This window comes from Paramormyrops kingsleyae, chromosome 4 (assembly GCF_048594095.1).
Source record: "Paramormyrops kingsleyae isolate MSU_618 chromosome 4, PKINGS_0.4, whole genome shotgun sequence".
Taxonomy (NCBI): domain Eukaryota; kingdom Metazoa; phylum Chordata; class Actinopteri; order Osteoglossiformes; family Mormyridae; genus Paramormyrops; species Paramormyrops kingsleyae.
Window position 1 is genome coordinate 17,685,057 of NC_132800.1, and position 22,812 is coordinate 17,707,868.

General features: G+C 41.8%; 1 protein-coding gene and 1 long non-coding RNA gene across 2 annotated transcripts in view; one reads left to right on the forward strand and one right to left on the reverse strand.

The window, feature by feature from the left end:
* The window catches only part of LOC111844580 (NACHT, LRR and PYD domains-containing protein 3-like), a 137,809-nt gene that overhangs the window by 30,806 nt on the left and 84,191 nt on the right, over nt 1–22,812 (forward strand). The window contains exons 3-6 of the mRNA XM_072711614.1: nt 17,642–17,755; nt 18,038–18,068; nt 22,281–22,367; nt 22,553–22,781. Of these exons, the coding sequence (XP_072567715.1) occupies nt 17,642–17,755; nt 18,038–18,068; nt 22,281–22,367; nt 22,553–22,781 (461 nt within the window). The remainder of the gene's footprint in view (nt 1–17,641; nt 17,756–18,037; nt 18,069–22,280; nt 22,368–22,552; nt 22,782–22,812) is intronic.
* LOC140588944 (uncharacterized) overlaps nt 1–22,812 on the reverse strand; it is a 212,645-nt gene that overhangs the window by 29,206 nt on the left and 160,627 nt on the right. The gene's annotated exons all lie outside the window — the stretch shown is intronic.

Below are 22,812 nucleotides of genomic sequence, written 5' to 3' on the forward strand. Positions count from 1 at the left end.
AGCCGTTCAAAAGAACGGCTCTTTTGGCTCTTTTTAAATATTTAGTCAGTTTTAAGAAGCCAGCTTGGGGGAATCTCAGTTTATCCTGGAAATAATCACTGGGAGGAATGATGAGGTGAGATTTGTAGTCAAATAATTAAAACTCAGATATCACACACCAATATCTGAGTTTGAATTATTCTGAAATATTGATTATTACCTCATTTGTCATGTGTGGACTATATTCCATAGGGTTGCACAACATCCCTTTGCTTAGACAGTGACATCACTATTTTGGATTTACCTTTAGTACAAAGTGTGTGTATATGTGTAAAGCTACGTTGACTTATGTTATTCATACAATACCTACTCACAAATAAACATCAAAAACAAAGCCGGCTGCAATGAATTTCTGTGCAAAACAGCTTTTACTACAAACACTTCCACACAATGTGGAAGTGAAGGATGCGTGCACAACTATCATCACGCTGTTAGGCAGTAGCACGCCTGCGCTGGGTGCGCCCCTCCCCCTATAACTGTTCTGTCTCGCGGAGGAGCTCATTTGTGTGCATCTGTGTGAAACACGCATAGGAAAAAGAGAACGACAGAAAGAACGGCTCCCCCCCAGCCGCGACTCGGCTCCCATCGTTCATGTTTATGAGCCGTTCAAAAGAATCAGTTCGTTCATGAACGTCACAACTCTAGCATCTTTATATGGATAGCAGATTTCTAGGCCTGGGACATTTGGCACAGTTTTTCCCCTGGAAGACACATGGGCAGCCGGAGCAAAACTGGTCACCGTTTATCGCAGGAACAAAGCATCCAGATTCCCAGGCTGATCTCATGAACTTGTGCCAATATAAACCACAGCGAAGTCAGAAATCATAGCTGGCGACAAACTCACACTACAAATTCAAATACATATTTTTTATCAGTTTTTAAACCTTGGCATTACACACACATACCTGTCAGACACAATCGTCTATCTTACTGTATCTCTTACTGAGACGCTGAATTGCTGGGCCTGGGGTGGGACCAGGACCCCCCAGGCCCAATCATGCCACCATGGCAGGAATTAACTAGCAATAAATCCATTAAAATAGGTATTCTGCAGAATCTGCTATTTATCTTATTCAATCCTTTATGCAGTCAATTAGAAATAATTTTTGATTCCTGGGTTAAGATGACCTTCAGCCTTTCAATGTTATTTGGGGGCTTTCTATCCCTATTCGGGGACGGACAAAGACGGGTGGGAACAGGACGACGCAAACGAAAACACAACAATAACAGAGGTGGCCAGACCGGTGGACAAACAAACCAGGCTTCTGTTGTGTGTGTCTGGGATGAAAGGAAAACAAAACAGGTCTGGGGATGGACGCCAGTGCTGTTTGAAGGCACAGAATAGGACGTGCGGAACCAAACGAGTCATGCCTACAGAGCCGGGTCAGCAGTAATTATGGTGGATGAGCTCCCTCTAGTGGCCGTCACACTCCTCACTATATCTCCTCAGCTCATTTATCAAGCTGTATCTGGGCATCTTTGTAGTTCCTCTGGGAGTTCACAATCACAGAGAGTGATTCACCAAACATTTTGTACCATTTTGGGGAGTTAATGTTGCACTAAATCTGAAGTGACCTTAACGTTCGCATTTAAATTCCACTCTGCCTGCTGTCTGACTTAAAGTCACTGTTTGTGGTGGGAATCTGCTCACCTGCGCTTCCATATGCAGACCTGTCAATAATTAATAATTGCGTAATAATATGTCATTTTTACTCTAAAGGCTGTATCTATGGATCCTCATCCCAGCTATGGGATATCTGTACAAAAAACATGGTGCTGGAGGCGCCCTGGCTTAGAGGGTTAGGATTCTGTGCCCTCAGACAGCAGGTTGCTGGTTCAAATCCCAGAGTCAGTACAGTGACTTCACTGTTGGCTCTTTGAGCAAAGGCCCTAAAGCCCCCTGGGAATGCCTGACCCCACTCTCCAAAGTGCACATTTCTCAGTATCAGTCAATCACCTAATTTAACTTTTTTTTGTGCATAGATTAGTTGAACAGGCTGGTAATGTTGTACTGTAATCAGGGCCCCTTAAGCTACAGGTTATAGCAGGTTTCTGTGGGTATTTTCAGGCCTCAGAATCAATCGACTTCCACCCTGCTGATACTCCATGACGACGACAGGGGCCTCATCTGCAGCGTCCTCCCACTCAGGCTTCCGCTGGTTCTGTATCTCCGGGGGCCAGATCCATGTCAGTGTCTCCATCAGTGAGGACCAGGTGCCACCTCACAACAGAGCCAGGAAGGGACTCTGTTTGGGGAGATGAATGTGTTCTACAGCTGAACATTTACTTTTATACTGTACCACATTTAAGACAAATTTTGCAGTTTTTTGCACAACAGTCTTCAGGAGCTGATATGTTATCAAAACTTCTCTAGTTTTCTGTATCAGACTTAACCTCATCTCATGGAAGGAAGGAGCAGCAACTGAAGCTAAGTCTTCCACACCAATCTGCAGTTTTATCTATTTATTCTGTTGATTATGGGATTTGAACCATCACCCTTCTGATACCAAGCGCACTCTCCTAACCCACCAAGCCACACACCATTCCCCAATGTATGTGAGTGTGTGCAGCCCATGGTGCCCCCTGCTTTAACCCTGTGCTTCCCAGGTTCAGAAACACAGAGGGTCTCCTTGGTCTGGAGCCTGTCGGTGTGGAACGCGCCTTCCCATGACCCCTGACAAGGTGCCTCTGAGGTCCAACACAACACATGCACTATGGCTGCTGTGTGGTCTGCGGGGAATATGACCACTGCAAGGTGCCCTTTCACACAGCAAAAACAGAAATGACGTATAAAATTCATTTATCTACAAAAACCAAAGACTTGGCTTAATAATACAATTTATCCAACAGTAAAGTAATACAAAAAAATTGTTGGTGAATTCCAGCTGACAAAAGTCTATGCATGTCAATCTAACACAGTATCATCAAATCCAGTGCTACAGTGATCTTTCTGCACAGAACCAAGCCTGCTGTATATGGTGATGTTCTGCTGTGGTGAATATCACCTTGCACATATCTAGAAGACTTTAATGTCCAAAAGATTGAGATAAGCTTAGGGTCTGAGAGCAGGGTCAGCTAGTAGGTTTAAACTCTGCCAACCGTGGGATGTGAACCCACAAGCTTCCGGACACAGGAGCTACACGCCAGCCCATATAACAGAATATATCTGATAATGGTCTGTTTTCAAATTTCCAAGAAATAGGTAAGTTTATATATGAGAAATCGCATCCAGATCCAATATATAATGAATAAATGATAATTACTTTAAAACTCACAAAACTATACAAGAACTAGGTAAGTTACCATCATATTAATGTACAGTATGTTTAAAAATTCTCAAACTACCAACATAAAAAATATACATTTTGTCAATGGGAATGCTGGTTTCTGAGTGAAAAAGAAAACCGATAAACAATTGTTTTTATTGCTCACATTTATATAAACCCTTACGTAAAATGCTCTGCAAATATTTTTAGACCTGGCAAAGCCTGCATAAATAAAGAAATAAATAAATAAGTAAAGCAAATCAATTCATATAAAAAGCACATATTTCTAGATATTTAACAATTGCAGGTTTCTATTTCCAGTGAATTCCTGCACATTTGAAGTTGTAAAAAAAATCTACCTACTGTATTTTATAGAAGAGCTCAATCAAAGTATATACACAAAACAGGTCAGGCACCAAATATCTGCAGGACTTCATAGTGCTTACTGATATGGATTCGCTCCATTTAGCATTTAGCAAACAGGTGACTCTGACTCTCAGTCTTCGCTGTCGGCTCTTTTTGAACGAGTAGCTGCCACCGTTGCACAATCAGGTTACAGAATCGGACAGTGCTGTCCACATATGAAGTGTAGCATCTCCAGAGTGTCCTGCTCGTCAATCAGCCTGTTGAAATCACTCTTGGGTGGCTGTAAGACGACAGCTTGGGCCGCCGTTGACCTGGGTGCAGGATGCACTTTGTTGTCCGGCATTCTGAACACTGCCGGGGGCTGGGGGAGGAAGCCGTTTCGGCCCCCCCACATTTTTGGCTCCCCATCAGCCGGTTTGGGATCCTGCCTCTTTAGTGCTGTATCATCAGTTTTTGCCCCATTTTGGCTCTTGCTGCTCAGGTCGTCCTGAAAGGGGTCTGAGTCACTGCCGTGCTGTAGGTTGAAATAGATACACTTTGGAATCTCTGGCTCAACAAGCTCCACAATGTCTGAGGACAATATGTTAGCCAAGGTTGATTGTTGGTTTCCGAAATGGGAATACGGTACCTCGTCATCCCCATTCTCCAGCCTGCTTTCATTGGGTCTCGCTTCCTTACCTCTCTGTGTCCCCAGCATCTCTCTGGGGGGGTTTCTGCTGAGCTGATTACCCGGAAGGCCCCGTTCATTGAGGACATCAGCACTCCTTTCCACCTGCCCATTTATGGCAATGCATTGTGGGTTATCGTTAGAAACATCAGAGCTTTTGGTTGCATTGAAGTAGGACAGGTCAGTCGTTATTTTAGTCTTTGTTTCATGGGATGCGGACATTTCACTGCCCACGCTGTTATTTCCCAGGCTCTCTTTATGTTTGCCTTTCATCCCAACAGCAGCTTCTTCAACACGAGCTTCGCTCTTCCCGTAGAGTCTCTCGATTGTCCTTCTCACGTAGCCTTTCGCGATAGACCTCCTACCACAGTCATCCTCGCCACTTTCCGTGGACACACTAGTGGATGTCTGTGTGTGGCTTCCCCCGCTGTCTGACGTCTCTGGCACACAGTCGGATGAATCTGATGTGTTAGGACTTGGAAGCTGTTTGTGATCATAGTGGATTTTAGTGTTGCTTTTAGCTAAAAACATTTCTTTAATTGACTTGACTCTGGCTCCTTCATGATCCTTCTTTAAGGTACCTTTGGAGTCATAGCTAAAAGCTAAGGAGGATGATAGTGAGCTTGTTGTGTCTGATAAGGACTGGAGTGTCTTCACAGACTGAGACACCCTGAAGCTCCCGTGCCTCTGGTTGGGTTTCTGCTCTTCACTATTCTTCATGACACAATGGATCTCATTCACACTCTTATCGACACATTTCAGGCAAACCTCAGTGGTTTCTCTCACGAACGCCCCAATCTTTGCTTGATCAGTGGAAATGTTAGAAACATTAGATAGATGATCAGCTATTGAGGTTTTCAGCACAACTATCTAGGCAGAGTGATGAACGCTATTACTGTGTTCAGTAGAACTCTGTACGTTTATCGGTCTATTCACATACATACTCTGCTTTTCTCTACAGCTAACCTGACTTTTTTCATGGCTCCCCCAAAACTTGCCATGGTGTGTTGCCTCTTTTACATTACTATCCTGATTTTTTACCAGGGTAATCTGGTCTAATGCATTACCGACATGTGAAAGTTTTTTAAAACAAACATGGTTAGTCTGCTCTGCAAGGTTATCAAGCTCTTGCTCAGAACTAGCCGATGTCTCACGGTATCTTACAGTGTTTGACTTCTGTGTTTTTCTCCTCAGTTCTCTGTTAGCTTTATTTTCCTCACTTATCATCTGCTCATGGTCATATGTAGCATCTTCAGTTGATACCAAGGTTCCTTCTATACAGGAAGCCTCCTCTTCTGTGCAGCTGATCGAACTTGTGAATTGCTCTGCATCGCAAAGCTCTTTGACACAGCTGTCCTTTATTTCTATATCACTGTCCCTCTCTGCCCCAGGGCCAGCCTGCTTATCTTCACAGTCTGTCTGCACTTCTCCAGCTCCGATTTGCTGTCCATAGCTAATCTTCTCTCCTTCAAAACTTGCCTGCTTTTCCATACTCTTCTGTCCAAAAGAGCTGTCCTTCTCCCCATCGCGCTCCATATCCTCCAGCCAGTTAACTTGCTTTGCTCCCCAACCATCCTGCCATTCTGCAGAAACAATTTCATTTTCTGCAGAAATATTGTTCTGTTCTTCTTTACTCAAGCAGTTAGTTTCTCCCTCAGCAAATCCATCTCGCTCTTCTACAGAAGTTGACTTGCTTTCCAAACAGCGATCATGTTCTTCTCTGCAAAGAGCTTCCTCTTTGCTGCAGTTATATTTTTCCTCTGGACATTTTGTTTCCTTGTTGAAACAGCATGTCCGTTCTTCAATGTGAATGTCTTCTTCTGCATAGCTGTCCTTTGCTTCAGTACAAACTGCCTCCTCCTTTAGACAGGCAGCCAGTTGTTTGCTATCAAGTGATTCCTTTTTGTGCCTTATCTTCTGTTCCACTTTCTTATTGTGTCTTTTGTGTGTGTTGCTGTGGTTTTTCAGTTCTGAAACCACAGAAGTATCTTTCTTGGAAAGTATCTGAACACCACACCAATACCAGAGGTTTTGTGTTTATAAACGCCTTTTAGCGAATCACCTTTAAGTGTGGATTCTGTGGAACTGATGCTTTCCTCTTCTGTGACTGGTTCAGAAGTGTGATTTACTATATCATTGATTAATGCTACAGTATATTCTGCTGACTCTTCTTCCAGATTTACACAGGCAGCCACCTTGTTAGCAAAGGCAGACAAAGTATCCTGAAAATTTTCAGACATGTTGACCTGCGCTATTAACACTTGCTTATCTAAAATTTCCCCTCACTGTTTCTGATAGTCTTTTGGGCCTGTACTAAACATTTAAGGTCAGAATATAAGTCGGGTAAAACGGGGTTTATTTGGATGAACGGGATCTACAGGACTCAACACTACAAACGTTAATGACAAATCTGGGGGACTTAACTCAGAAGCGGACTAAATACACAAGGCAAGCTGGCATCAACAAGAAACAGGTGAGAACAATCAGGAATTAACACGAGGTAATGAGGGGGCGTGGCACACAGGAGGATCGTCCGGAGCTGGGCGTGACACTGTGTGTCCTTGTCTCACAGTAGCCCGCATGTGGTCAGTTTCACAGGCCCTGAAGACCTTGGAGAGACCGGCAGCGGAGAAGGGGGGAAGGGGGGGGGACCACCAGCAGGAAGGGATTCGAAGCTGCCCCAACTGGTGCATAGAGAGTTGTAGTTATAAAGTAGTCGCAATCATATGCAATATGTTATGCAATAGTTCAAACGCATAAGTAGTTATCATGTTTGAGCTTGGTCTGTTGGTGTTTTGTGACCAATTAGGATTTAGAAGTCCTTATAGGGAATTGGGTGTTATGGTTTATCAACTGGTTGCTCTTTGTGCTCGGGGTACTGAGTGTGACTGGAGCACTTTGCTGGATTGCTTGAATAAAATATATGACTTTGCTCACCAACTGAGAGGTCCAGCAATTTATTCTAAGTGGCTAACTTAACTAGAGTTATTAGAGAGGTTGATTTATAATTTTTCTACGACAATTTGGTGCCCAATGTGGGGCAGCTGAGTTCTCTGCTTGTTACGGACAAAGGGATCTTGCAAGAGAAGTGGGTACGGTGTAACATAGCGTGGAGCCAGATGGGACTAGATCCGGACAAGATCGAGGACTGGCCCAGTCCCTCATCGAGGAACAACGGGCCTGAATATTCCTGAAACTACATTGGCAGGATCTGCCAATTCTTGTTGCTGCTTTGGCCCATGCTGTCCACCCAATGCTGCACATTGTGGGCTCTGCAGTGGAGTCGCTCAGGAGAACCAGATTCCTTGGGCTGCACCTGCCAGCTGACCTCACCTGGTCCCTCAGCACCTCCTCCTCTGCCAAGAAGGCAGAGCAGCATCTTCACTTCCTACTGTAGCTAAGGAGGGCAAGTCTACCTCCCCCCATCCTCACCATGATCTACAGGGGCCCCATCCAGAGTGTTCTGACCAACTGTATCACTGCCTGGTTTGGGAACTGAAAAGTCTCCACCCTTCACACAGTCTTTTCACTCCGTTTTTGTCTGGCAGAAGCTTCCAGAGCATCTAAGCCAGTTCTGCCAGACTCTGTAACAGCCTCTTCCCCATGGCCACCCAGACTCTGACCTCTTTGCTGCCCCCCCTCCCTACAGATGTGGACGTTACACTAACTCTGCCATCCAGCAGCACTTTTTGTTACTTTATTGCCATTTGCACCATTATTGCATTATTGCACTGTTTCCTATATTTATCTTTAACATCTTTTGTTATTTATTTACTCCCACACAACACTCTGCTGCTCCATCATTGGCCGTTTGAAACATTCCACCTGTCTTTACATCTACATTGCGTGTCAGTGTTGTTAATGTGTCCCTCACTCCTGCACTTGTCTGGTCTAAGCACTTTATGTATATATGCAGCTCGCACTGCAATCTGGGAAACGTTATTTCACATCACTGTATGCAGTGTGCTGTATATGGTTGGTGTGACAATAAAGTCCCACTTGACTTCATTATAAAAACTATACATTCAGCAAACATTAACTTTATTTTTATGAGTATAAATTATTTTCCCCGCAAATCAGCTATAATCCAACAATTTTATGATGTAGATAGAAACTGAGTAGAAAGCAGAAAGGCAGGAGAGAGCAGTTATACTGAGAATTAATCTCTTTGTGCATTTAGACTTTTGTTAGCCTTTTATTTGTCATTTCTCCAGATGAAACAGATTTATAGCAAAAGGCTGATGGGATTTGCAGCTATCAGGTGGTATCAGTTGTAACATGCAGGCATGTGCAGTTACAGACAGACTGTGTCAGGTTTAGACAGAACATGCTTGCAGATTTGATTTTTATATTGTTCAACATAATCCACATGATAATGAAGGATCTGGCACATAAATGTCAGATTACTTCCTTTGTTTCTGTGTGTTTGCTGGGAGTGTATCTGTTTCAGGAAGGAGAGTCAGGTGACCAGGTTCACAGTGATTATTAATTCACCCCCAGAAAGTTATTCAAGATATCAAATCTAGGCTGAAAGAAAAGCTTCAGCCAAGCCCAGGAACAGAGAGATAAACCATTGGAAAGGTGCCCAGCAGTTGGTGTCTGGCTGCTCTGCTCTGGAAGGTGCTGCTGGGGGACAGAGGAGGAGGTGGCTGTGAGCCGCCCTGCCAGCCTGTGCTGTATGAGGCCCGGGACGGGGGGGTCTCTGTGGGGGGGGGTCTCTGTGGGTAAATAAAAGTGAAAGTATTTTAGAGCTGGAGTCTCCATTTTGTCAAGAAACACGGATAAGATTCTGGAATAATATAAAGACATTTTGTATTGCAAGGTAAGATTATATTTAACAGATACAGTTAATAATAAAATAAGCATGTATAACACTTATATACAGTGGCGGCGCCGGTGATTTAATGTTGCAGGTACTATGGGGAAGCTAGATTATTACCTGGTACAGGTGTGACTGGGAGCTGAGAGGGAGCAGAAACGTTGTCTGTCCCCATGACTGGTTTGAAAAGCACTGCATTCAGATTATGTATCTCTCTCAGATATTTTCTTTGTGTTGGGATATAATGAGTTCAGTATCCAAAAATTGGTGCAAAATGTGCTACAAATAGCCATATTATGTTCATGGTAAGCCATAAGGAGTCATTTACTGTCACACTAACAATAGACAATAATAAATAAAGACTTTAGAACCAGATCTGCAGTATTGCAGTTACTGGAGTTACTGTTGTATGCATGTTATATGTAAACATAATATGGCAAATACAGGACTGACTGCGTTCCATATGGTCGTGTGTAATGGGCTTGTTTTTGGGCTTGATTCTTTAGCTCTGGTGCTGCTAACTTTGAATACTGATAAAGCTTAAATATCAGCCAGCACTATTGGTAATTCAACCAGTACATTGGCAGATTAAGAAATCACAGGCCCCTGGGCACAAACTTTTCGAGGTCTCCCCCACAGTACACGTTATGCCACTTATCCCCTCTGGGCTGTCCAGAGTACCAGAGGATTTTATCTGAAAATGATTGCTGACTGCCTTCACAAACAGGGAACAGAGCTTCGGAGGTAATTCATGGTAATTAACTGGGCCCTGAGACCCCAAAACGCACAGGTTGCGTTAATCACTGTGCTAAGACGCTAACAAGAAGCACTACATAGTCATGGGAATTTTTTAAAAGCACATTGTTGCAAGTGCAAGAGGACTTCATACCTGTTTCCAGCAAAACTAAATCTAGGAAACTGCAGCCAAGATGGTTTACTACGGAAGTTAAGAATAAAGTCAGGAATAAAAGGGCTCTATTCCACAAATGGAAATTAACTAATGATTTCAAAATAAAACAGGAGTATCTAAGTCTACAGGTTGAATTAAAAAATAACATTAGACTCGCCAAGAGGAATGTAGAAAGGAAGATTGCATTGGAGGCTAAGGATAATATTAAAAGTTTCTTCCAATATTTTAACTCCAAAAGAGCTCTAAAAGCTGAAATCACTAATCTGCAGGATAGTAAAGGTCTTATAATTGAAAATGAAATTGATTTAGCAAATTTAATGATTATTTTACACGGGTATTCACAGTAGAGAACACAAGTAACCTGCCATCATTTAGTACAAATACAGCGTCATCTATGACTAATATATGCATAACTGAGGCTGATGTGATACTAAGCCTAGCTAAGCTCAAAATAAATAAATCACAGGTCCCTGATGGTATCTTGCCTATAGTTTTAAAAGAGATGAGGGATATTATTAGCCAATCTTTAACTCTAATATTCCAGAAATTGTAATCTGCGGGTGTGGTACCTTCTGATTGGAAGCATGCTAATATAACACCCATATTCAAAAAAGGGGATAGAAGTAATCCAGCAAACTATAGGCCAATCAGTTTAACTTGCATAACTAGAAAGGTAATGGAAGCTAAAATCCAAGTGAAAATGTTAGATTACCATTTAATTGATCACAGTAAGGCCTACAGCGTGATCTACTCAGATTTCCAGAAGGCCTTTGATGTTGTCCCCCCAAACGGCTCTTGCTTAAGCTCAAAGCTGCAGGGATTTTAGGAACTGTGGCAGCTTGGATCGAAAACTGGTTAACAGACAGGAAGCAGCAGGTATTATTAGAGGCACAATGTCACAGTGGGCCTGTATTCATAGTGGGGTACGACAGGGTTCAATTTTAGGACAATTATTGTTCCTAATTTACATTAATGATATTTTTTAACTCCAAAAGAGCTCTAAAAGCTGAAATCACTAATCTGCAGAATAATAAGGGTCTTACAATTGAAAATGAAATTGATATAGTAAATGAGTTTAATGATTGCTGGTTAAATACAAACTGGTTAAATTTGCAGACGACCCCAAGGTGGGCTATCTGAGCTGAATCTGTTCAGTCTCGCGGAAAAGAGATAAATGATCCAGGTATATAAGATTCTAATAAATTCTGAACATACTGTTCAGCCAAATGGCTACTTTAATATTAGTTTAAATACTATAACACGTGCCCATAGGTGGAAATTAGTGGGAGAGAACATTTTAAACTGAATTTGAGAAAGCACTTCTTTACACAGCGTGTAGAGTATGGAATAGTCTTCCTGCTAGTGTAGCGGAAGCTAAAACCCTGGGTTCCTATAAATCAGAGCTACATGTAGATAAGATTTTAACAACTCTGATCTATTAGTGAAGTTCTCCCCAAACGAGCTTGATGGGCCGAATGGCCTCCTCTCGTTTGTAAATTTCTTATGTTCTTATGGGGGATTTTGTCCAAAAATGGATGCTGATGGTTGCTCAAGGCCCCCCTAGGTAATTGAAGGGCCCCAAAACCACAGCTGGTCAAAACTGTGTAGGATCTAAAGTTGCTTTTCCACTTGCATACAGGTAATCCGTACCCGATCGGTTCCACATAGAGATAATAATTCCTGTGCATTTCTAGCTCGCTTTAATTTTCCACTGCACAAGGGTCAGCTTGGTAAAGGCGTTGCCAGGTTTGGAGGTTTGGAAGTGACACTTGTTTGCTGTTCACACTGTTTACATCATGATTTACTTCATTATAATTTTCCCTCCTCCGTCTGTGGGCGCTTTCACACCAAAGTTCTGCAACATTGTTCCTGGTTACAAGTTCCCAGGCTGTTTCTACCAGCGACGTTTGTAGCTGGTGACCACTTTCATGTGTCACTTTCACGCCGCAGAACAGAAACTGAGACCTTCATGCTAAATAAGCATGGGAGAAGCAAAAAAAAATATTTCATACAAAACTACACCACCACCTAGTGTTGTAGTTCTCGAGACCGGTCTTGGTCTCGAGACCAATTTTTTGTGGTCTCGGTCTTGTCTTGGTCTCGACTCTATTTGGTCTCGGTCTTATCTTGGTCTCGACTCTATTTGGTCTCGGTCTTGTCTTGGTCTCGGACATAGCGGTCTCGATGGGATGGGGAAAAAAAGAGAAAACTGCACATCCTCACAGAACAGTATTATTATTTATTACGCGCCTCAATTCAAATGCAACCAGTCAGATGCATCCATTTCAAAAATGTTACATTTTATACATTTTCTTCACGGACACTGCCAGTGCTTCACAGTCCACACACATCATACACATCGTATCATACATCGGCAAAGAAATGTCCGAAAATGTCCGCGAAGTCTATAGCATAGTTATAATCCAAATAAATTAGGTATTTTACATTGATTACAAAGCACGGTCTTGGAGGTGCAAGTCAATCTGGAGGCTCATTCTCTCAATTCTCTTCAATTCAAAGCAAAGGATCATTACATAGCTGTATTCATAGCTTACCCGAGGCCTCTGTCCCTGGTATAAGAGACTTAATATGAACATCTTTCTGGTACATCCCATCTCTTTCCCTTGACGAGGTCTGATAAAATGGTTATAGGAGAGGATTGCTGAGAATATTATTTTCCATCAGGTCTCGTAACTATGACAAATCTGGGAGATTTTAAATGAGAGACATATGGACATATGGACAATATAATTGAAAAGATAACATGAATTTGATTTAATGATCGAGTAATGACACTTTACAACAATACCTTTTTTCTCTACATCTGGGTAATGTGATGTCGATTCTAGCCCTAGTCTGTTTTCGATCTTGGTCTTGGTCTCGACCAGTCTTGGTCTTGGTCTCGCCTTAGTGTGTCTTGGTCTTGGTCTTGGACTTGGTCTTGGTCCCCTCAAGTCTCGGCAGTGTCTTGGTCTTGATACCCTCCGGTCTTGGCAATGTCTTGGTCTCGGTTTAGGCGGTCTTGACGACAACACTACCACCACCCGAAAACAATGGAGAATGAACATTTGGTAGTTATTGGGGGATTCATCGCAATCAAAATGGGACACGTCTTTTATTTATATGGCCCGTGTTATTTTATTAAATCTAGCCAGCAGATTGATCTTTCGTTTTCCAAGGAATAAAATTTATTTGACAAAGGTATATTCATTATTGATCTACTTTTTCAATGCAGAAATATGGAGGCACAAGCAAAAAGGTTTTCATTGATGCATTAAATGTAATTGAGGTACAAAAATAATTCCATCTGTTCAGTTTTTGCTCCAGTGCTTGTATCTCTTTTCCCAGCACTTCCACATAACTTCCAAGTCAGTTCCAGTGCTTGTAGTCAAACAATCAGCAAGTTATTGCTATGAGCCCCAGCCCAGTGTTCCAATGAAAAGTACCTACTCCAGAATATCCATCCATCCATCTCGTGTAACTGTTTATCCTATTCAGGGTCACGGAACTCCAGAATGAGACTTACAAGAGGTTCCAGAACTGACTCCAAGGAATTACAATCTGCTGGGGTTTCTGTGGTGTGAATGTAACCCCTAATTCTATTGAACCAAAATATATGTATAAAACAGGGGTAGGGTACCAGGTCCTTCAATCTCGTTATATAGTCTGAGTCCAATCACTGGGGTTTTGAATGAAATGTGATGTGGACACGATATGCCTTACTTCAAAGCCATTTTATATAACATTTCAACTAGCCAGTCAATTTAACATAAAATCCCAGTATATAAACCAATAACAAAAGTGTATATTATTTCAATAGAGTCCAAAGAAAAAAAATTAATTCGATAAATCAAAAATATATATAAATTTATAATCTTCACTGGGTATCCAATTGTGAAATAAAAAAAAAAGTTCTGGCCAGCTCCTCACTGTCCCGTCCAAAAAAAAAAAGGAGACTGGCGCTCTTGGTGTCCTTCGGCGGGAAGGGATCGGCGAAATGGCGACGTAGTTGTTTTTCCTCGGCCGCTCGTCCTGGCAAAGGAGACTGGCAAGAGAGGCAGATTTTGATAGCGAGATATTATAGGCGCCACAAATGCCGGCAGCAACACTCAGCTCTGTCTATACCCCGCTCGCTCAAGGCGACTTGTAAAACAGTTCGCCAACCTACGCAGAGCGTAATGACGCAGAGCATACGTTGCTCTGAGTTGTTGCGATAGTACCAACAATATGCCTCCTTCACTTAAAACAAGTGCAATTGCCAGGTAAGCTCAAAAAAAAAAATAACTAGACAAAAAAAAAAAAAAATGGGCAAAATTTGTTTAAAGAATATAAAAGTACACACATAGTTACATATATATATATATTAAAAAAAATGTCTGTACATATAAACACACATGTCCTACTAAAACAGAACCAAGAAAAAAATTAAAAAATAAAATCAATTTCCAAATACCATGTGGGTTACATGAACACGGCAACTCTTTCTGGTTCCAGAAAAAAGTTCTGGCTCCTAAAAAAACCATTCCAGCGGTGTGAAAGCACCCTGTGAGAATCGCTGTTTTATGTCAGCATCAAATGCTAACAGAATTAGCATTAGCTTGCATAAACCTGCATTACGAATCCATTCCATTCAATTGTTCTATATTACTTTTACAAGTAAGAGATTGGAAATTTTTAGTGCTGACACACCCAGATGGGTTTGGTCAGTCTCTTGGCTGTGTTAGTAAGACACATGTCAGCAGGGCTATAGGTCGGATACAGCTCACATACTTTACAAGGGAAACCGTCTCTTCGCCAGACATCTACACCTAAAAATGGCCATGGACTGCCTTCACAAGGTGGGGGACTTCACTCGGGGCCCCCCTAAGGCCCTGGGGCCCCTGTGCCCAGACTCAGTGGGCCAAGCTGTAATCGACCCATAAACAGATATATCATGTATCTCTACATTTTAGGAACTTTCCCACAACAGGATCTTCTTCCCAGAACCAAGCCTTTTTTCCAGGAACCAGGTGATTATCTTGCTGATTGTTTGTCCACAAGCACCAGCAATAACTTTGATGTTGCATAGAAGTGTGGAGAAAAGTAGTGGAGCAAAAATTTCACAATTTCAGTGCAAACCTCGGTTATGGTTTCATGGTTTGGTGCAATTTTGGTACAGCAGGGAAAACAGAATACTTTTTAAAATTATTTATTATCAAATCTGCAGACGCAAACACAGGAACAGTTGCAATCCAAAGGCAATGTGTCTGTCCATGTGTCTGAATAACAAAATCTAAGACCGCAATAATTTATTAGTGTGGTGTAGGACCTCATTTTGCGGCCAGTACAGCATCAGTTTGTCTTGGGAATGACAGATACAGTGACAGTCCTGCACAGTGGCCAGAGGGATTTTGAGCCATTTGTCTTGCAGAACAGTGGCCAGGTCACTGCCTGATGCTGGTGGAGGAAAATGTTTCCTGAGCCACTCCTCCAAAATACCCCAAAGTGGACAATAATATTCAGATCTGGTAACTGTACAGGCCGTGGGTGATGGTCAGCTTCATTTTCATGTTCATCAAACCACTCTGTCACAAGTATTTCTGTGTGTATTGGTGCCTTATCATCCTGATACATGGCACCAACTTCAGGGTACAATGATTGAACCGCGGGGTGAACATGGTCCTCCAGAATGGTTTAGTGGTCCTTGGCAGTGACACGCACATCTAGATCAAGTCGTGAGCTTAAGGAATGCCATGATATTACAGTGCAGACCATCACTGGTCCACCCCCGTGCTGCACTCTGGATAGCAACAGTCCAGGTGGTGAGCCTCTTTGGGAAAGACAGTGAAGGTGGATTCATCAGAGAACAATACATGTTTCACATTATCTACAGCCCAAGATTTGCGCTGCTGGCACCATTGAAAACTGACGTTTGGCATTGGCATGAGTGACCAAAGGTTTGGCTATAGCAGCCTGAGCATGAATATTGACCCTGTGGAGCTCCCGACTAACAGTTTTGGTGGAAACAGGAGAGTCGAGGTGCGGATGTAATTCTGCAGTGAGTTGGGCAGCTGTGGTTTCATGTTTTTTGGGTACAATCCGGGTTAGTGCCCAGACATCCCTATCAGACAGCTTCCTCATGCATCCACAGTTAGTCCTGTTGGATATGGTCCATCCTTCGTGGTGGAATTCTGACATTACTCTGGATACTGTGGCTCTCAGTTCACCACAAAGACTCGCTGTCCTGATCACAGGTGCACCAGTGAGACGCACACTAATAATTTGCCCTCTTTTGAATATAATATGTCTAATAGTATAATATGTCTCCAATTATGTTGTGTGGAGTGAAGCATTTTATGTAGAGCTATGTTATTGCTCTGCTAATTCAACCTTCACACTCTGCTCTTACTGATGGAATGTGCAAACAGTGAAGTTTGGCCAACAGGTTGCACAAATATAGGCGTGAAAACTCAAACACTACATTGGCCAGTGTTTAAATTTCATTGTCCAACCCCTGTATGTATCTGTTAACGTTTGGTATTCACAAAGGCCCCAGCAGGAGTCATCTGGTCTTGATTGGCACAAAAATGGAGGGAGCTGCCTCTGAAATGACCCCCCCTGTGGGGTGTAAAACAAAGAGAACTGAGAGGTAAGACAGAAGCTGTGTGTTTGTACTGCTTTACAAACCGACATAAAAACAATCTTCCACGCATTTTTGAAAGAGAGAGTCAATCAGTTGTAACTTTACACAAAGGTTTCTAGTAGGAGTCTGGTAGGTGCTCAGCAAAACTTATCATGGGGAACTTGATCATTTATTGTGAAGTTTATTGTGGGGGATCTCATTTGAGGTTAATCTTGTGGTGTTTCCGCTCCGGAATACACTGTGTTTGTTCTTACAGGATCTAGGTTTACATTTCCTAGCTGAAATGATATTATTTTCCAAAAATATATGTTCTCAAAAATTTGGCATTGAGTATTTTTTTAAGTCTAATTAATTATAAATAGCAGTGATCATAGGAGTAATACCTGAATAAGACAGGAACACTGTCAGGATCGTGTTGTGAAGAACATTGTGATTTATGGTAAATGATTGTTACAGCCCACTAGCTGCATGTCTCTTTGGGTCTATAGTCAGGCCATAATATAAAAGCAGAAAGGGTTCCTAGCTATGACTGGCTCAGTGTGGAACATGTTAATGCGTGTAGATTAATAAACAGACCTCAGCATCTTCTTTCTCCTCCTTTTTCTTCCATAGTCAGCCAGTTCTATCAAAAATGGTCACAAATAATGAAGTAGAGCATAAGCAAACAAATATATAAACAGATAGTTCAATAAACAGGAATAAAAAGCAACAACAGCCAAGTCTAGCAGCTGAGATTGTAACAATGATACTAAACCTTTCATATTGGAATCTTATTTTTAGCTGAGACTATTTCATATTAAAGTTAACTGTAAGCAGGCCTGCTTGCATCATGAGTTATATGACATATAAAAGTACATGAAGGCAGAGCAGAAAGCTAAACAACTGAAGGTTTTAATGTGAATTATATGGACTTTGTTTAAATAATGAGGATTGTTCTTCTGACTGTCCACAGTGTCCTGATGGAGAGAGCAGGCTCACCTGTACCCAGCTGTGTTTCCATGAAGAGTGATGCGTCAATGTACCCCCCAATCTACTTCAGAGAGGGACCTTTTCCTACAGATCAAAGGTAAATATACATGTAAACAAACACAAGACACCCCCCTGCAGACACCCTTCTGTCACACATCACTCCAGCCACTCTTCCCCACCCACTCCACCCTGCCTGTACCCTCTTCTTCACATTTTTATTGCATTCTTCATTACTTTGGACAGTTGACCCCAAATATCTAATCCCATCCACCTTCACTGCTCCTACTCCTGGCCACCACACCATTCCTCCACCTTCCCTCTCATTTACACACATGTGCTCCATCTTGCTCTTACTGACTTTCATTCCCCTTCCCTCCAGTGCATCCCTCCACCTCTCCAGGCTCGTCTCAGTCTGTCCCCTCCTCTCACTACAGATCACAATGTCATCTGTGAACATCATAGTCCACGGAGACTCCTGTCTGATCGCATTCCTCAGTCTATCCATCACCATTACAGACAAGCCAGGACTAAGAGCCGATCCTTGGTGCAATCCCACCTCCACCTTGAACCAGTCCATCATTCCTACTGCACACCTCTCTGCTGTCACACTGTCCTCATACAAATCCTGCACCAGCCTCACATTAACGCTGCCTGTAAATAATTAATTACTATATCCTGTTAAGTCATCAGACAAAGAAAACAAGAACAAGCAATTGCTTTCTTTACTAAAGGTGATATTTAAATTGTTGCTGATCCAGATCAGAATAAATGTGATATTTATGTGATGCACTAAAATGTGATGAAACTAAAACGATAACAAAAGCATTTTGTTAATCACTATTAAAACCAAAAATGTGAGACACAAAACTTAACTGAAATTAAAACAACAAAATCCATGATTAACTGAGATAAAATAAAAATGAGTAGAAACCAAAATTAGTGGCTTATATATAAAATCCTGCCTAGAGTCTATCAGCCTATATTGTTTTACCAAATGTCCCTCCTCTAAATAATTGATGGTCAGCATAGCCGACATTAAGCATGTCAAACTGATAAAATCACTTGTCCTCCCTACAATATTAAACCATGTTTCACACAAAGGATGTTTCTCAACCCTCTGTGTTGGGAGCTGAGTGGGAGCAAATATGTGGCCTGTCTGGGTCCCCAGGACTGTGCTGAGAAACACTGGTTTAGGTGAAATGTGGACATGCAGTGAGCTGGATGCAAACACTCACTGGCGACTAGGACAGACTTTTTGCTGCTGTTCACTCCCGCGAATGGTGGAGTTTGACGGCTGACATTGTGGATGTTTTGCCTCTGTGCTGGTAGCATTTGGAAGAGGGGAGAGTGACACACAAGAGATGTAACCAACGTCAGTGAAAACACACATTCTAATCAAGAAGATAAATAACCAGCTTATATATAAAGTAACAAAATGCCTTTGACCGGAGCGTTCCAGCAGTCTGATGAAACAATGAGAGCTGAGGTGCTTATTGTGAAGGGTTCAGATTTTTTTGTCCAAGCTAATGGCGTTAAAGAGAAGCTGCTCATGCCAACTTTTTTGAACGTGACAGGTTTGGAGTTAATTTTTTAATGCAAATTATTAAGTATCAGAATGAAAATATACACTGCAAATATAAAAAAAATAGAATTAAATATTTTTTTTCTTCTTTGCTTTTATGTTTTACTTTTGGATTTTTAAGGGGTGGGCGGGTCTTAGAAGGGGGAGTAAATTTTACACATCTATTGGTGAACTGTAATATGGAGCGAGAACTTGAGAACTCCAATAACCCTCTGAGCACGTCCACTCCATGACGCTTCAGAGAACCACAATGTGGCAGAAAGGCCCGGAGCCAGTTTTCAGCTGGTAATGCTGTCATGGAATTGCATGTTAGAGTGTCAGTGGATGAGACGAGGCCTTCAGCAGTGCTGAGGCGACATGCAGCGGAGTTCCAGTGTAGCATGTATGGTGGGGAGGGATAGGAAGAGCCATTTAATTGTGCACCGCCTCTTAGTGTTGATTAGTCCAGGTGGCAGAGGTGATTTCTTCCTTTAAAAGTGCTGGAGGACTCGGTGGAGAAAGGGATAGCGCCTGGCAGGAAGTGATTCAAGAAGTTGTGGGTATGCATAGTGCAGACGGAATCATGTGAGTTTCCTCTTATGCTGCCTCCGGTTGTACAGTATAGTGGTTCATTGGAACTAATTTGAAGTGTTTTGTTTGTAGTACGTTCTGATATTGGAAGCGGTATACGCAGTTGCGAGCCAGCCGAAGCGGCGCTTTGTTTTGGAGAGTGCATACACTGAGTTTTTCATTGGTACTGATTTTACTTGAATTTATTTTATTATCTGAATTAGCATAGTTTTACACTGTCTTTCTGATTACAGGCGGAGGCTTCGTCCACTCGGCCAGCCACCGTTTTTCCTGTGTCTCAAAGTATTCAATGTATTTTTCTTTTTTTTCCATGTTATAATTTGGTGTTTGGTTTAGCGGGCCTAGTCAAGGGATGGGAATTAATTTGGAGACCCGCATATTATTTTTTTACCTTCTTTTGGGGGCCCCAGGCTGACATGGGTAGGGGCCCCTATGTGGGCAATTCCAGCAATTTTTTGGAGCCGAAAGAGAAACAAGTGGGAATTTAAAAAGATGGAACATCAATAATCATAATGCAGGATGTCAGCGAGGGGGACAATGCACCGTGGCAAGATATTTCGCAATTGAAAAATATGATGATACACAGTGAAGATGTATAACAGTGTTCCGTGGCACACAGTCATTTATTAATGTTAACACAAGAGGGCGCAATAGGCATAATAGTTTTGCTTTTAGATTTTACACTTCCCTGCCAAAAAAAAAGTTGCCATTTGATATTTGCTTTGGACTGCCTTTAGCTTTGATTATGGCAGACATTTATCATGTCATTGTTTCCAAAAGTTTATGCAACATCTGCATTTAGTTTCATACATATGTACATCCATTTTTCACTGAGATGTTGTATTGACAAAGTGAGTTGAATCACTCCATGAAGTCTTCTTCAGCATATCTCAAAGACTTTCAATGGGGTTAAGGTCAACACTCTGTGGTCACCAATTCATGTGTGAAAATGATTCCTCATGCTACTGAACCACTCTTTGACAACTGGAGCCTGATGAATCTTGGCTTTCTCACCCTGGATTATGCCCATTAGTGGTGTAAATCACAGCTTTCCTCGCGATACAATACAGTATCATATTCCTTAAGCCAACGGTTCGATTTTTTTTGATTCCTCAGAATCCCACGATACGATACGATTGATTCAGTTCGATACTGGGGATAGTAGTCGAAATAATGAAATTTCACACAATCCTTTACATTTCAATGGATTAAAAAAGGCAAATATAATTAGCATTTTATCATATTTTATTGGGAACTGTAAACAAAATCTAGTGTAGTCAAGTATGTCCCATAAATCAGGCAAAATAAAGTGCAATAAGGTAAAAATAAAAACTTTGGATGGATGTAGATTAACATGGTGAATAATTTTTATTTTGAATCAAGTCTTCTCCAGACAAATACAAAAGTGTAACAAAAAGTATGTCCATAACTGTCATGAGCTGCTCGTATGACCCTCTCCTGTGCTAGAGGCTTCTTACTTGGTCCAGCTCCCCCATTCATTTTTATACCCTTTCTTAAGTTTAGTAGAAATAAATTGAAGGCTAACTAGGCGACTCGGAAGCTTGCAGCAGCTGGTGCGGTTGAATGCGTCATCCATCCTTTATTTTTCATGCCATACGATCTACCCACACTACCTTTGCGATCGACCAGTAGATCGCGATCGACCTACATTATTGGGCACCCCTGGTGTAGACCATGTATACGTCGGAGTGGATCATGAAAACAATACTGGAACAGACGAGAAAATAAAAACGCATGTATCGATATTTATGCGGTCACATCGATGCATCGGATCGTTTGCCGTTGAATCGATATATCGATACAAATCGATGTATTGTTACACCCCTAATGCCCATGACATCAGGAAAGAAAAAATCCATTCATGATGGATGGAGGTGTAACCTGGCCAGTCAGTAGATTCAGGTACTCAACTGACTTTACTTTATTGCTGCATGACATTGCTGAGCTGTAATAATGATCCAGTCATTGGCTTTTTAAGTATTTGCCGGTTTAAATTCAAATGGGAACCTTTATTTTGGCCGGGCAGTGTATTTTTGCATTTTGCGATGGAGTCTGCAGAACAAAGAAAACACTGCAAGAAAAACAGAAACATTTTGAAAAAAGCATTTTTGTAAATTTAAATGCCTAAAAAGGAAAAAAAAGCACTGTGAGATCTTAGTATGTTTTCTGTATTAATTTGTTGAATATATTGTGAGTGTTTAAATAGTTACATCTATTTAAATACAAATGTAGGTTATTATTCCCCCAGCAGCAGCAGTGGTAGTCAGTGTCAGTGCAGGACCTTTGTCTCTCCATAAAATGCCTATTTTAGCGGCGGCACAGAGGGCAGTGCTGTGGCTTCACACCCCCAGTGTTGGAGGCTGAGCCCCCTGTCTGTTTGCAGCTGCACGCTCTCCCCCCCAACCCAAACCGGGATAAGTGGCTGGAGGATGGATGGATTAAATTAATGGATGGATATTTGTGTTTTATTCACAGGGACCGAGTGAAAAGATGTAATTCACACTCATATAAAGGAGACTTATCATCCATCTTCAAGGTCTGCATTTATTACTGAAGTATATTTTCTAAACTTTCACCTAAACTGACATACATCTTCTGCAGATATACAACAAGTCATTGAATCTATCGAAGGGATGATATTTACAACTAATTCACAAGTGAAATCATAAAATGATTCGGTGCCAGGAGTGAAAATAATTAAACTGTAACTGTTCATTTCAGTTACTGGAGGAAAAAGCTCAAACATTTCTGAAGGATGAGCTGATGAAATTCAAAAGGTACCTGGATCAGAATGACCCAGAATGCTCTGAGTCTCAGCTGGAGGAGGACAATGACCTGGACAGTGATGGTCAGATGCAGAAGACCTGTGGTAGAGAGGGAGCTCTGAAGATCACACTGTACATCCTGAGGACCATGGAGAAAAATGATCTCGCTGACATGCTGGAGAAGAGTAAGAGCTGTTCCTCATTCAGTGTGTGTTT